Raw genomic sequence first — 13,819 nt, 5'->3', positions numbered from 1 at the left:
TGATACTGGACTGGGAAGGCTGATCACCGCTGCTCCCAGAGCCAGTGTGAGCATCTGTAGTTCAAAGGCAACACTGTCAGCAGTTCATTAACCGCATTAAGCCTGTAAATCCACAGAGATGTGAGACAAAAAACCATGTCATGGGAGGCAGATGCAGACCGTACCATTCTCTCAGTTGTCCATTTTATTCTAGCCTTGAAGGAGAAGATTCCAAGTGGTAGGATTATTTTCATTATGCCTTAACTGTTAAAAAATCAGCAGGAAATTCTTAGCAGTATCCATCAACTTAATCACGAGGGGAGCCGGACCACATTGCAAGTCCACACCACCCCAAAGGGTATACTCTTTCCACAGGGTCCAGCTTCTCCTACCTTAACCCCAAGTGAGTGGGCAGAAATGCAAAGCATGGACTGTGTCAACAAGTTACCTCTGGGCAAGGCCTGTATTGCAGTCATTATTCCACCCCTGGGCTCCACCTCATCACTTGACACCCAGAAGCAGACTTTACATGGATTAAGGGATTAAGAACAAAGGCTCTGGAGTCAGACTTCTAGGGTTGGCTCTGTTTCAACTACAAGGCCTTACTGAATCCCTTAGGGTCTCACTTTCCTCATCCATAAAGTGTGAATAATAATAATACCAATGCACACAATTACTGGAGTAATTAAATGCATTCACATATGGGAGGTGCTCAGTCAAGGTAGCTGTTATTTGCATTGTCTTGAATTCAGCCATGATCCATTGTTTTGGGGGGTTTATAGGTCCTAAATTCATTACCTCAGTTCATCTGTAAAAAGGGAAAGAAAACACAGACCTTTTTTTTTTTTTTTATGTCAAGCCTCTAGCTCATGATTCTCCAAGTGCAGTCTGCGGGCTTCTGGGAATCCCTAAGACCCAAGACCCTAAGACCCAAATCCTTAAGACAAAAACTATTTTCATAGTAACACTACAATGTTGTCTTTTTCATTCTCACCCTTTCATGAGTGTACAGCAGAATTTTCCAGAGGCTACATGTTATGTGATGATGTCACCACTTAGTTAATGGAATGTATAGTGTGCTTGTACACTCTTGGGTTTTTTTATATTCCAAATTATCATTTCTAACACAGCAAGTAGCATTAGCTATAACCCAAATCTCTTTGGGGATACTTAATATTTTTTAGAGCTTAAAAGAGACCTTGTGGCCAGAGTTTGAGAACCTCTGCTAGACTGTCTCGCGTTAAAGCCCCCCTCCCCCACTCCATTTCAAAATCTGTAATGTGAACAATGCAAAACTCAGTCCCCACCTTGGAGACTCTGACGCTGCACCGCCTGCATTTTGCCATTGTGTGTTTCAGGCTGTCTGGGTCTGACTTTCCCGGCGAGGAGTGGCTGTGCGACTATGAGAAGCACGGCCATCGCCACTCCGTGATAGGAAGGGTCAAGAGGTTCCTGAGCGTCCACGAACAGACCCCCATGCCCAGGAGGAGAAGCTACGGGAGGCAGGCCAGTGACAGCTCCATGTTCTTTCCCCCAAGTGACCTCAGCGCCGCCCAGGATCTGCTGGACGTGCCCTGCAGAAGCCCCCACCGTGCCGCAGCCACGCGGAAGCAGTTCTCCTCCCCAGAGGGGAGCCCCAAGCAATACTGCAGCCTGGGCGAGCTGTCCACGATCAGGGAGGCCAGCCGGACCAGCACTTTACAGAGCCTGACCCCGCAGTCCAGCGTGAGGGCCTCCCTCTCCAAAATGCCGCAGGTCCCCGAGGTCCTCATCACAGCGGCGGAAGCCGCAGAGCCCATATCTCATGGCTCCACTGCCTCCGTCCAGAGCTCCGAGTTCACTGGGGTTCAGCCAAGCGGTCCTGGGCAGCAGGAGGACCCGGGGGGACCCATCCTGTTCCCCTCAGAAAAAGGGACACCTCCTAGGGAGAGCAGTCCCCAGGGTGTTCCAGCCAAAGCTGAGAGAAACACCCCCCTTTTAGCCTCTGAGGAAGACCCTAATGACGATAACAAGTTCTGGACAAGGTGGAGCGGCCCAGGGATCCTGGGGCCCCACCGCACCTCCCAGGCGGGCCTAAGTCCAGATCCCCTAAGTCCTCAGCCGGTTCTTTTACTTGACACAGAAACATCCCCAGACACCAGGGGAATCAACCCAGTGGCTGGCTCTCAAGTCTCTCCCCATGTGCTGTATTTACTGGAAAACCTGGACACCAAGGAAACAGACATCATCGATTTTAACAATGAGCAAACAGAGGAATCACCCCAAGGAACGCCAGAAAGTTCCAGGACCTGGTTCTAGCCCAGATTCATACTTTCCCAGAAGTTACGCATTAGTTATATAATATGACTGGAGACTGGCAATTTTTTTAAAAAACCATCATAGTGTACAAGCTACTCAAAACTTTGAAGGGCATTAAGATCCTGACTTTGGAGAACTGAGAAAATCAAACACATTCATGTCATCCATCCCAAAGTAACTTCCATGGAAGTTACATAGACCATAGTGATATAGACCATTAGCTCTAGAATCAGCCTCCATAGGCCCATAGTCTAATCCCTTAGCTTTGCCAACAGGGAGACAAAGGAGTCTCTTCCCCTTGCTTTTTTTTTTCCTTCAATCAGAGACAGGGAGGTGGATCATGTAATGCCTCAAAAGCCCCATCCTCATTACGATTCTTTGAGGCTGTCTAGCCATTCGCACTCCCATTTTTATAGCTACTGTCACTTCCTAATATTTAAGCTTTCTCTGCATCTGGAAGCTCCACCTATCCTCAATTTCATTTTCTACTTTCAAGACTTCACTATGCTCTCTTCTCCCTCTATTCTCTCATCCTTCTGTCCTTCCTGCTACTCTAACCTGCCCGGCCTTTCAGCTTACAGTATTTTCTCTTGCCAACTCCGTTGCCTACTTCTTACCATGGTTTTCAAATATGAGCCATCGGGAAGGGCCCTGCAGAGGAGTCAAAGCTGGCAAACCAGCCGCACCTGCCGTCCCGCTCACAGAAGGGGCTGGGAGCTGATGGGCCCCACCATGTGCTCCGCAGCTGTTGCTCTACCTTCCTGCATCCACCCTTTAGTCTTGAACCCTGGGGAAACATGAAGTCAAGAGGACATGGAACCAAAGAATAATGAGGCTTGAATGCGTTTAACTCAAACTCTTAGAGCAAAACTCCCAAGGTCACAGCATGGGACCATTTCCTGCATCTGCCATGTTGTCTGGGTCGAGGTAGGATATTGGAGCTGGGAGGAGAAGGGGCCCAGGGCTGCACAATGCAGATGGGACGCTCACAGCTCCCTCTGAGAGTTCTTGGGGCAGCAGCTGTTTACTGAGGCCTTCCAACTTCACCTTGTGAGTGTTGCTCAATCCCTGTCATGTGATGCAGCTCTGGCCTCAGAAATAAAATAACCTTAATTGCTGACATTTTTGAGTGCTCACAGTTCCAGGCAGCAGTGTGTGATGCTCACAGATGATCTCACTAATCGTCACAGGAATCCTACAAGTTGATGTCCTCATACCTCCATTTTAAAGAGGAAGAATATGGCCTTTGGAGAAGTACAGCATTGTGACTAGAACCACATAGCCAAGAAGTGGCAGAGCCCAGATTCAAACCCAGGCTTGGGACTCAAGAGCCCTCACTCTGAGCCAGCAAGCCCTCTCACTGGACTGTGTGTCAGGCCTTGACTTGGCCAGTAGTCTGCCCGGAACCCTACCCCCAAGGGAGCCATGCCTAAACCTCTCCAGTCTGGAGGCCCCTCTGTGTCCTCCCTGTTTGGGTCTGCCTGCGCCTCTTATGTGCACAGGAGGGCACTGCTCCACCTTTGAGCCCAAACACAGTTCTCTCAAATTTTCTGACCAAAGAAAATTGGCAGGGCCTCTCCCTCCCTCCTGCATACTCCTCCTGTTACGCAATGTTATAATCAGCACATGTTTACAGATATCGCATCCAATGAACCATCCCAGCTGCAATATTTACTTGAACTATTGTTTCTCAAAGAAACTAAGAGGAAATCTTATTGGAAGAAATGCTGTACCCTGATGGTTCTCTGCAAAGGTGCGAGCCTGTGGGAAGACACTGGTTTTCTCAAAGCCTTCCATACAGATGGTACCATGAAGCTCAGTATAAAATGCTGAAAGGCAGGCCCCCTAGCCTCCCCCTGCCTCCTGTGCTATGTTCTTGGCTGTTTCAGCCTAAGTCCTCTGTTCTCTTCAGTTTTATCTACTGCTCGGATTCAAATACTTTTCTACTTAGCTGCTTTTGAAATATAATCAGTTTGTGTTCCTAAGTCCAAGTGAGAAATGGTACACAAGTAGAATCATACATTTGTGGAGGACCAAGAGAGTGTCCATGTACCTCTGCTACCATCCATTCCTTAGGCACCTTTGTCCAGAAATTTATTTAAGTTCCTCAATATTTCATCAAAATCTAAGGTGGCCTCCCATTTCCTCCCTGCACTGAGAAATGAATAATGACTTGTTCAATGAGCCCCTGTGGTTCAATTCAGCTATAAATTCAAGCCAGCAATTGCCCAGCTCACAAGAAGATATTCTCTAGTTATTTGAAAATGAGTTTTTACCCAACATAGACCAAATGCTAAAACAAAATGCTTTCTTCCCAGGTGCCTGATTTCATTGCCTGCCTGGCCCATTTTCTCCTGAGCTCTGGAAACTTCTACCCCTGGATGAATGGTCCCATGACCTGGTGGCTTGTTCATTGCAAGGACAGGCTCTGTTCTGCATGAGATGTAATCCAAAAGCCAGAAGGTACAAAGAAGCTGACCCCTATTTGCTGCAAGCTCTCTCTGCCCACTAGGGACAACTCTGCCCTGACACCAGCGTCCACAGGTCAGGAAAAGCAAAGGCCCACAAGCTTTTTCTCAGACATCCAAGAATTTGGGGGATGACTGGCCCCCCACAAAACAACGAAGGCTCTTCTCTCTGCATCTGTAAATGTCCTGTGTGCTTCCTGGCTCACCACCACTCCCACTCCAGGCATCCACTTTCAGCCCAGCTCAGCTAAACTATGGAAAACATATTTTAAATGGAATAGAGAAATGGTAACTTTACCATTAAAGAAAAGACTCCCTTAAACATACATCCTCTTTTTCAGTGTTTTCCCCCTCTGGCTTTTTCTCCAGAGAAATTAAGTCAATCCTCAGTCATTATTCTCAGGCCTTTTCTTCATAAACTCTGCTCCCCAAGAACTTGCTGAGCCCAGGCAGCCATGGGGCATAACAGCAAGGACTACAAAACCAGCCTGTGACTTCCCTCCAAGCAGCTTTATGAACTTGAACAAGGCCTCGTCCCTCTGAATCTCATCTGCTCATGTGTGAAATGGGCTTTCCTCTGCACCAGCTCCCTGGCCATTAGGAAGCTCAAAGGTGTTGATGTGGAAAGGCTGGGCTGGGGCCCCAGTTCACACTGTCTGGGGGACAGCATGACTGGGATGGATCATCTCCGGCCTCACCCCAGCTGCAGGAGAAGAACTCATGCCCTCCCCTTCAGTCATCTGCTTGCAGGATCCCCTTATTCTCCAGGACTGCTGCCTCTTTCATTCAAAAAGCTTGTCATTTCTCTTTTGGCCTTATTTTGTATGCTCTTTCATCTGTTTCTGAGGATCTGCCACCTCTTCCTTCTCTCTAGCATTTTCCATCATTCCCTCGTCTCTCACCATATCCCAGGTCTCATCCCCCATGGTGACCAGCTCCTCCCCAAACCTGGTATATATGTATCAATCTCCTCAATCAAAATATGGAATGAGAGAAAAATGAATTGCTCTTCCTCCTTCCGCTATAATTCTAGGGGATTAGCACTCCTGGCTCAAAGTCAGAAGACCCTCTTAGGGTGTCTGATCTTCCTAAACTTGCTCCTACGGCCACTGATTAGGAACAACTACAGCTGTAAAAATTCCCAAGCAAAAGCCAAATTCAAATCCAGTTTCTCCCGTCCTTCCCTCATCGTCACCACCATCGCCGACAGAATCCACGGCAAGCATTTCCTGGGGTGCAGAGTATCAACAGTAACAGCCAAGGAGTTTCCTCATTTCTTCCTCTTGAACTATCTCAGGAACATCCTCAGTCCCTTCACCCGCTGTTTCCTTAGTTCTATGAACCCTGGTTTTTAGGACAGTCTTTCCCACTGAAATGGCCATTGAGTCAAAAGAAACAATTTCAGAATGCCAGGATCATTCTCTTACTGAAAATCTTAGAAAACCCGGAAGCCAGAGCTTAAGACGCAGGACCCCAGCGAGCATTTGCTTCTGCCCAAACTCCACTCTCCCTGCTGCCCCTCTGCTGTGTGTGGCCAGGTCCCCCCTGGCCAAGGCAGGTGGAAAAAGGAAGCAAATACCCTGGAAAGTAGAGCATGAAACCATACTTGCCCTGATTACTCAATTTACGCAGACTGAAGATTGAGTTCTGTGTTCTGTTTGGTTTTGTTTCAGAACTAATGCAGAAAATAGGCCCAAGCCCCCCTTTCACCACAGGTAGATTCGGCCAGATTATTTCCTGGAACCACTTCACTGAGCTTCAAGTTTTAAACATTTCCCCAAAAGAGTGAGTGAAGGGAATATTGTATCTTGTATCCTAAAAACAAGTAAAAGCATTTCTAAAATAGATTTTGTGCAGAAATGCCACTGTGCCCCAGGTTGTTTGTCTAGGTTGGCAGTGCTCAGGGGACATTTTGGGTTGTCACACTGGGGACTGTGACTGGCATCTAGCAGGTAGAGGCCAGGGGTGCTGCTTGATATCCTGCAAGACCCCACCACAACTACTGGGCCCCAAATACCGAGCTGGGGACCTGATTCAGGCCAATAAAAAAAGTAAAAATGAGACAAGCACCCAGGAAATCAATGAAGAGAAATAAGAGAGAAAAAAACTAGAAGGGAACAAGGGAACCCAGAAACTGGCTAGATTCCTATTCTGTGCCCAGGCTGTGAGCTAACCGCCATTTCTCCCTGATGCTAAAAGGATCTGATTGGCCACATCCAGAAAAACAGGATGTGAGCCCAGAGGTGCACCCTCAGAGATCTCCTGGGATGGCTCTTACAGCAAGAGTAGTTCAGCACCTTTGTAAGCCTAAGAGTGTAGCTTACATAAAAGGTAACAATCATATACCAAATATTGTACAAGAACTTGCGCCAATAAGCTGCTAGACAATGGAGAGCCATCTTACCCAGTGTCAGCCTTTATATAGTCTTACTTAGGACCAAACCAATAAACCATACCTTCTTGAGAAATAATTCAGCATTTTATTTTTTACAGAAGGAATTTTTTAGAAGGAAATAGTTATGGTGGGTAGGATCAGTCTATCTCCTCCCTGCGGGCCAAGCACCTCCAAGAGAGTACAGCAGGGAACTGGCACTGTCTCGGATGATGTCACCAGCTGGACTTCTACTCATAGTCATCCATCAAATATGAAGCATTATCGGGGTCGGGTGTTCAGCTGAAGGTGGGTGGGTGGGAGTTGCGCCCTTCTGCCCACCTGCCTGACCTGTCACTCCTCTGCAGGGCTGTGTCAATAACAAATGCCCTCAGAAGCTGAGCTGATTGGTTCGTTGCTTTCCTTTCATCCCCAGTCCCGTTCCCCCTCCCAACTATTCTAATTTGTTTAATGTAAAGCCCTTTGTTTCTATATGTTCTTACAAAACATGTATTACTGCTTTGGTTACTGGACCCTACAAACTCCAAGGGGAAAAGCACTTTGCAAGCAAAGGATCAGTCTCATTTGTTTCCTAAAAAAAACAGAATTCAATCACTTTCATCACTAAGGAAAGTGAGAACACAAGCAGATTCACCTCCCTTCCCTGTGAACTTGCTCCTCCTGGCCCTGATTCAGAGGCTGTGAGGATCCTGCTACTTCCGTCCAAAGAAGAAGGTGCAGGTATAGCTGCCAGAGGTCAGATGGGTAACGCCATTCTCATGGGTATAGTGGGGCACTTGCCCACCTGTCTGAGGAGGCAGCCATGCCACTTCCACTGGGACGTGAGCTCCATTCACTGTCTTATGCAATCAGTGTACCCCCCTTGCTTAGGACAGTGCCCAACAGGGAGGGAGGATGGAAGGAAGGGAGAGAAACCAAATTAGATATAGACCTAGATCCGAAGCTGAGAGACCTGGGAATCTCCATCAGATGTGGCCACAACCTTAGCTGTGTGGTCTCAATCAAGTTATTTGACACTTTGGACTTCATTTTGCTCAACTCTAAAATTAATGGTTAGAATAAGTGACTTCAGATCCCCTTCAACTGCTGATTCTAATAACTTTTCTGGAGATTCTATACATGGGGGGAGGAAGAAGAGACAATTATGATAAATATTGAGAAAATGGACCCAAAAGGCAGAAAGAAACAAAAAAAAGAGTGGGATAAGGGAGAGGATAAGGGATAAGAGGGATAAGAATTAACACCTACTGGGTAGTTGGGGTGTTATGGGTGTTTTACATTTATCATTTCAGTCCATCCTCACAAAGTACTGTGACCCATTGTATGGGAAGAAAGAGACATTAAATAAGTTCCTGAAGGTAATGTATCAGTTAAAATTTCCATCAGGGATTTCAGCACATGCCGCATCAGCTCATTGCTGACCGCTATTCCACACTGCATGCACAAAACAATGGCCTAGGATATGAGAGAAATTTCTGGATTTAGAAAACAACAGATGAGCAGCCAATTGCCATAACCACTTAACCAGCCTCACCGACTTGGCCTCAAAGCCTATGGGGAAGCCAACATTAAGTGAGTAACTTATTATGTGCCAGGTGCTCTTTTTAAGTTGTAGGTAGGTGCTGTACAAACACTGTCATGTTTAATTCTCTTTTAACAACCATGAGGAGTTGCCATGCCCACTTCACAGACAAGGCAACCGAGGCTCAGGGAAGTGAAACGGTGAGCCTGTCACAGAGCTGATCACTGGCAGAGCTGGGATGCCAGTCAGGTCTTCACATAAGGGATGAAGCAAATATACCATCTCCCTGAAGGCAAGCCCAACCCTAGGGCCTATTTATCTATAAAAACATCTATTTCTTCCCCATAGTTAAACCTGTTCTTGTGTCCTTCTCTTCATGTGGAACAACTTAAACTCTGGGGTATAATATAGGATTACAGTTTCTCATTAATGAAGGTGGTTTGAGTGCCTAAAACAGGCCTGTGGATCTGGGACAAGACCACCAATTACTTCTCTGTGAATGTGTGAGGTATACATGTGTGTCCTTCGGGCTGCTGGCATCATAGTAAATGTGTGAGACTTCGATGAATTCAACTATGGGAGCTTGGCAAAGGGAAGAGAAGCCCTTGTAAACATGTATAAAGAAAAGGCCCTCCTCACACAAACCCTCCTCCCCAGGGAACACAAGTCTCAGAGGGAGTGGGAGATGGAAGGGGTAAATTCCTCTCACCCAGCCTCAGTTCCAATGTGCTGAGAGTGATTTCAGTGTGTAAAGACATAAAAACTAGAATTTCTCAACTTGGCTCCTAAACACAAGCCAACCATTTCAGGTGCTGTTCCACTGAGAAACTTCCAACAATTTTTAGCATCCAGCCACGTGGGCTTCCTGAGAAAGGTATTAATAAACATGCCAACACGGATCCTCCCTAAGAGAGCTTCAGTGGTAATTTTAATGAGGTAATTTTCCTCATTATGTGCTGATTGTAGGGCCTAACCTCCACATAAGGTCACTGCGGTGTGTTCATTCCCCAAGGGTTTATACTGGGGTGTCCCAGAAGTACCAGTTTCCAGGAAGAGAAAGGGCAACAGAGAAGCACTTAAAGCAATTTCAATGACTCGTTAAAGAGAATAATATTTACTAGCTAGTTCCTTTATTTAGTGGACTGAGCCAAAGTTACATATATAACTTTGGTCTGCAGTGGAAAACTGGTGACTGGTGGTCTGAATCTGATTTTCTGAGAGCTCTTGCTTGGCCATGATTCTCCAACTTACCACAGTCTCCACCATTCCTTATCATCCTACAGTGGGCCTGCCTCACTCAGTGTTGCCTCTTTGACCCTGGTAGGTATCTTGAGTTTGCAATTCTTATACTAAAGTATCACCAGCTCCGTGTAAACCTGCAGCACTGCAAGTTCCCTAAACTCTGCAAAGAGGGAAAGAAGATGTAAAGTTAACAGTCTCAGATCATCTTTCAATTCCCTACAACAAATGCCAGCAGCCCCATGCTACATCTAGACATGTTAAACCTGTACTCTTTTCTCTTTCTGACCTGCCTCTCTGGGTGACTGTACAGTCTTAGTGTTCTCCCTGGCTTGGTGACGGTGCAAATCACTGGAGACCAGGGAGTGCCAGCACTAACTGGCCATGCTTGACCAGACTCCGGCAGCAGCAGGCCTTGCAGGATGCCAGATCTCAGACTGGGACAGTATGCATTTCTTTGTCATTCCCACTGGAGGAACTTGAGCCTCTCCACTCAGGTCTGTGTAGCCACAGCTGCTGTTCACAGTACCCAGCAGGTGGCTGTCACTCACCATGGGCAGAGGCAGCCCCGAGTCCCCCTGCTATTTCCAGCCATCAACCGCAGACACATGGGTCTGTCTGAGGTCAGCTCCAGGGCAAGTGGCACAGAGCACAGAATAATGGGGGCAGCTCCACAGAGAGGGGAGGTGAAAGGGTATGTAATTTTGTAAAGCCAGTTTCACTCACCTAAGGAAAAGGGCACCCAGTGAGCTCTCTTCCTGCTGGGCCCTGGCTTTGTTTACCAACACCAAGTCCACAGTCCCTTCTCTTCAGGGGTACCCAGACAGCCTGTGACAGGACTCCTGAGGAGTATGAGGATAAAGAGCAGGAAGTCCAACATCAGGTTAGAAATGGGCTCTGTCCTTCTGTCCCATCATGGGGTCCCTCAGCCACCAGAGTGGTTTCCTCTCAGCTGCCTTGCCTCTGCTACCCAGGTCAAGGGGGTCAATGCTGGCCCCACGCATGGCTTTTGCAAATCCCACTGTGCTGTTACCCTGTCAACTCCCAGTACAATTCTGATATAAACACAGCTCCCAAGACCCAGAGCTGTCCAGAGTTGGTGGTGACATCCAGAACTTGAAAGCTGCTGATCCACACAGTCCCATCCTTCAGGGGCTGTGGAATCAAAAGGAGCAGATGGGGATCACATGGGTATTACTGCTGCCCACCATCCACAAGTGAGGCTGCCTGGGTACCAGGCTTGCACCTCCCGATATATTTTTCAGCAGACAGCGTGTGCTTCTGTGGGTCAGTGGCACAGCTTATGTAAGACAAACCAACAGTGTTCCATAGCCCACAGGCTCCCAGGGCACAGAAGGAAGAGGGAGCTCGTTTCCTCTTTACATTCCATTCATAAAACTGAATTTCACATGTGGCCTAATAGGCCTTTGTCAGGAAGAAAACACAAGTGTGGGCTTTGGGACTCAGATGGCACGGGCTCAAATCCTGACTCTGCCACTGCTTGGGAAAGTCACTTAGCCTGTCTGCAACTTGGTTTCCTTCTAGAAAACATGGGGATAAAAGTAATACCTATGATCATGACGCAGTTATACATACAAAACTCATAATTTATTGTGTATCATTTATTAAGTTCTTAATATATGTTTGCTATCATTATTTTATCCTTGTTATTAAATAGCATGGTGGTTCGGGGAGAGGCCACTGGGTCCTTTTTGGGCTCAGACCCTTACTAGCTGTGTGACCTACGCCAAGTTACCTGACCTGCCTTGGCCTCGATTTCATCAACTACATAAAATGGTACTAATGCCAGTACCTTCACTGTTGGTTGTTTTAAAAAATTAAAGCAAACAATCAATGCAAAACAATAAACACAGGGCCTGATGCAAAGTTATGGCTCAGGAGTTGTTACCTATCTTTATTATTACTTAATGAAGTGGGCTTATTTTAGAGCAAAAGTAAGATTTGAGAATATTTTATGTTTCTTCCCTGAAGTTACAAAAATGACTCTTGCTGAGTCAAAGATCGAGGTGCATCATTTCCTGGCCTTCCCGCCTTAGACTGATTTGATAAAACAGCATACAGCAGACTCCACTTGCAGAGGCAAAGGCCAAACAGTGGAACAAAAGCAGAGGCTTTCTCAGTCAGTCGGCCCTAACCTGTCTGGTGGGGGAGGCCTGGGACGAAGACAGGGCTGCGGGGTGATCAGGGCCACCACTGGGATACATGGGGCCCCATCTATGTAAACAATCTGAATCTCCCCAAATCAGCATGTCATTTCTGGGAGCCCAGTTTCACAGGGAAAAAGGAAAGAAGAAAAAGGGGAGAAAATACACTTGCCCAGGGAGTGACCTGCTGACTAGCCAGTTTCCTCCTGCACCCAGCACGCGGGGGCATCCCCAGCCCCTGCCATGAGGGAGGGACTTTAGAAGAAGGTGGTCCAAAGCACAGAGGGCTTGTGGAGCTGGAGATGGGGCCTGCTGAGGGCAAGAGTCCCTGGGACTAAGGTGACAAAGGAGAACAAAAAGGGAGGAAGCATGGGGTGGAGAAGAAGGAAAAGGAAAAGGAAAAGCTGGGGAGAGGCCCACGCAATCTCTCAGGCCCACTCGGCACCCCCAGGGGCCTGCCTCCTTATAGTATCGACAGCAGGCCCCAACGCCCTGAAATTCAAGGACATTGCCAGACTGGGGCTAAGAGGAGCCCATCACACACACTTTATTTCTTAAAACTTCTGTTAACATTTAAAATCTCTTCCAAATAGATTGCTTACCAAAGAGAGAATCCAAGAAATTGGCAGCAAAAAGTCTCACCAGGAGGGAAAACAATGCAGTAAAGTGAGTGTGCTGAGCTCAGCAGCTGATTCCACAAGCACGTCCCAAGGAGTGCTTGGTGCCTGGGCGTGTTAGCCAGGCTGAGGAGGTAGAGTAGGGCAGGATGGGAACAGAGAAGGCAAACCTGTGCCGATAAAATCCAACAGTCCAAGCAGAGGTAGGGAGCTTCAGCCTTCCCCATATCTGGGGTCCCTCAGAGGCAGGTGCTCCTCTGTTTTTGCACCAATGGGACATTAAGGAATAGAGAGTCCCTTCATCTGCAGGGCATCAAGGAGCAGACCTCAGCGGCCACTGGTAGAACACTGGCAGCAGGCTGCTCACCTTGGTCTCCACATCACTGATCTGCCAGTTCCTAGGACCTTGGGGGAGAAGGACATTTTGGTGTTGCCTAGTTCAGTACCCCACTGTGTGATGTAACTCTCCATGATATCCCTGCTGAGATTCAGCCGGCTGGAATCCCTCCAAGGAAACAACTCACTCCTCCCCAGGCGCCCCACTGCAGGCTGGCACATCACTCTCAGTAGGTGGCCTTCTCCACGCTGAGTCGAAAGATGCTTCCCACTGGTTCTCATTCTGCCTCAGGGTCCATACCTATTTAGTCCATCCTTCTTCACACTCAGGACCAGCCTCAGACATGTGAAGCTTGCCATTATGCTGCTTGTATATAAATCCCCAAAACACACACACACACACACACACACACACACACACACACACACACACTTTTCTTGAAACCAAATCTTTCCAAACCAAGAACCAAATTGTTCTTTATCCCTCATGAGCTTGAGTCCCTATACCATCCCAGTCTCTCTCTACATGATTTCCCAATGGCCCTGCTCAGATGTGTCCCAGAAGCAAGTACAGTACTCCTTTTTGTGTGTGTTTTGTCTTTTCCATCAGTGAACAGACGAGTAACATAATAGCTTTCTTACATACACTTGGCTTCTATTCATGTGGCTCCCTGATGGGAGGGATCCCGCCTGTTCTGTTCCCTGCTGTACCCACCAGAGATCAGTCTGGCACTGGGTGGACACTCAAGGAGTAGTTGTTTAGTAAATGGGTAACACTTGAAAGGATAGGCCCGCTTTTTGTT

The 13,819-nt window shown here is 47.4% G+C and overlaps 1 protein-coding gene across 5 annotated transcripts in view; it reads left to right on the top strand.

The window, feature by feature from the left end:
- The window catches only part of BEST3 (bestrophin 3), a 41,602-nt gene extending 32,679 nt beyond the window's left edge, over positions 1 to 8,923 (top strand). For 3 of the 5 annotated variants that reach the window (XM_037022625.2, XM_037022624.2, XM_037022622.2), the window contains one exon: positions 1,338 to 8,922. In XM_037022625.2, coding sequence (XP_036878520.1) covers positions 1,338 to 2,277 — 940 coding nt within the window. In that variant the 3' untranslated portion in view covers positions 2,278 to 8,922. Of the gene's footprint in view, positions 1 to 1,337 lie in introns of all 5 variants that reach the window. The other 2 variants (XM_017673728.3, XM_037022621.2) reach the window with 2 other exon arrangements.
- Positions 8,924 to 13,819: the final 4,896 nt, after the last annotated feature.

Source organism: Manis javanica, chromosome 10, assembly GCF_040802235.1.
Source record: "Manis javanica isolate MJ-LG chromosome 10, MJ_LKY, whole genome shotgun sequence".
Taxonomy (NCBI): domain Eukaryota; kingdom Metazoa; phylum Chordata; class Mammalia; order Pholidota; family Manidae; genus Manis; species Manis javanica.
This window is presented reverse-complemented; position numbering and strand designations above follow the sequence as displayed.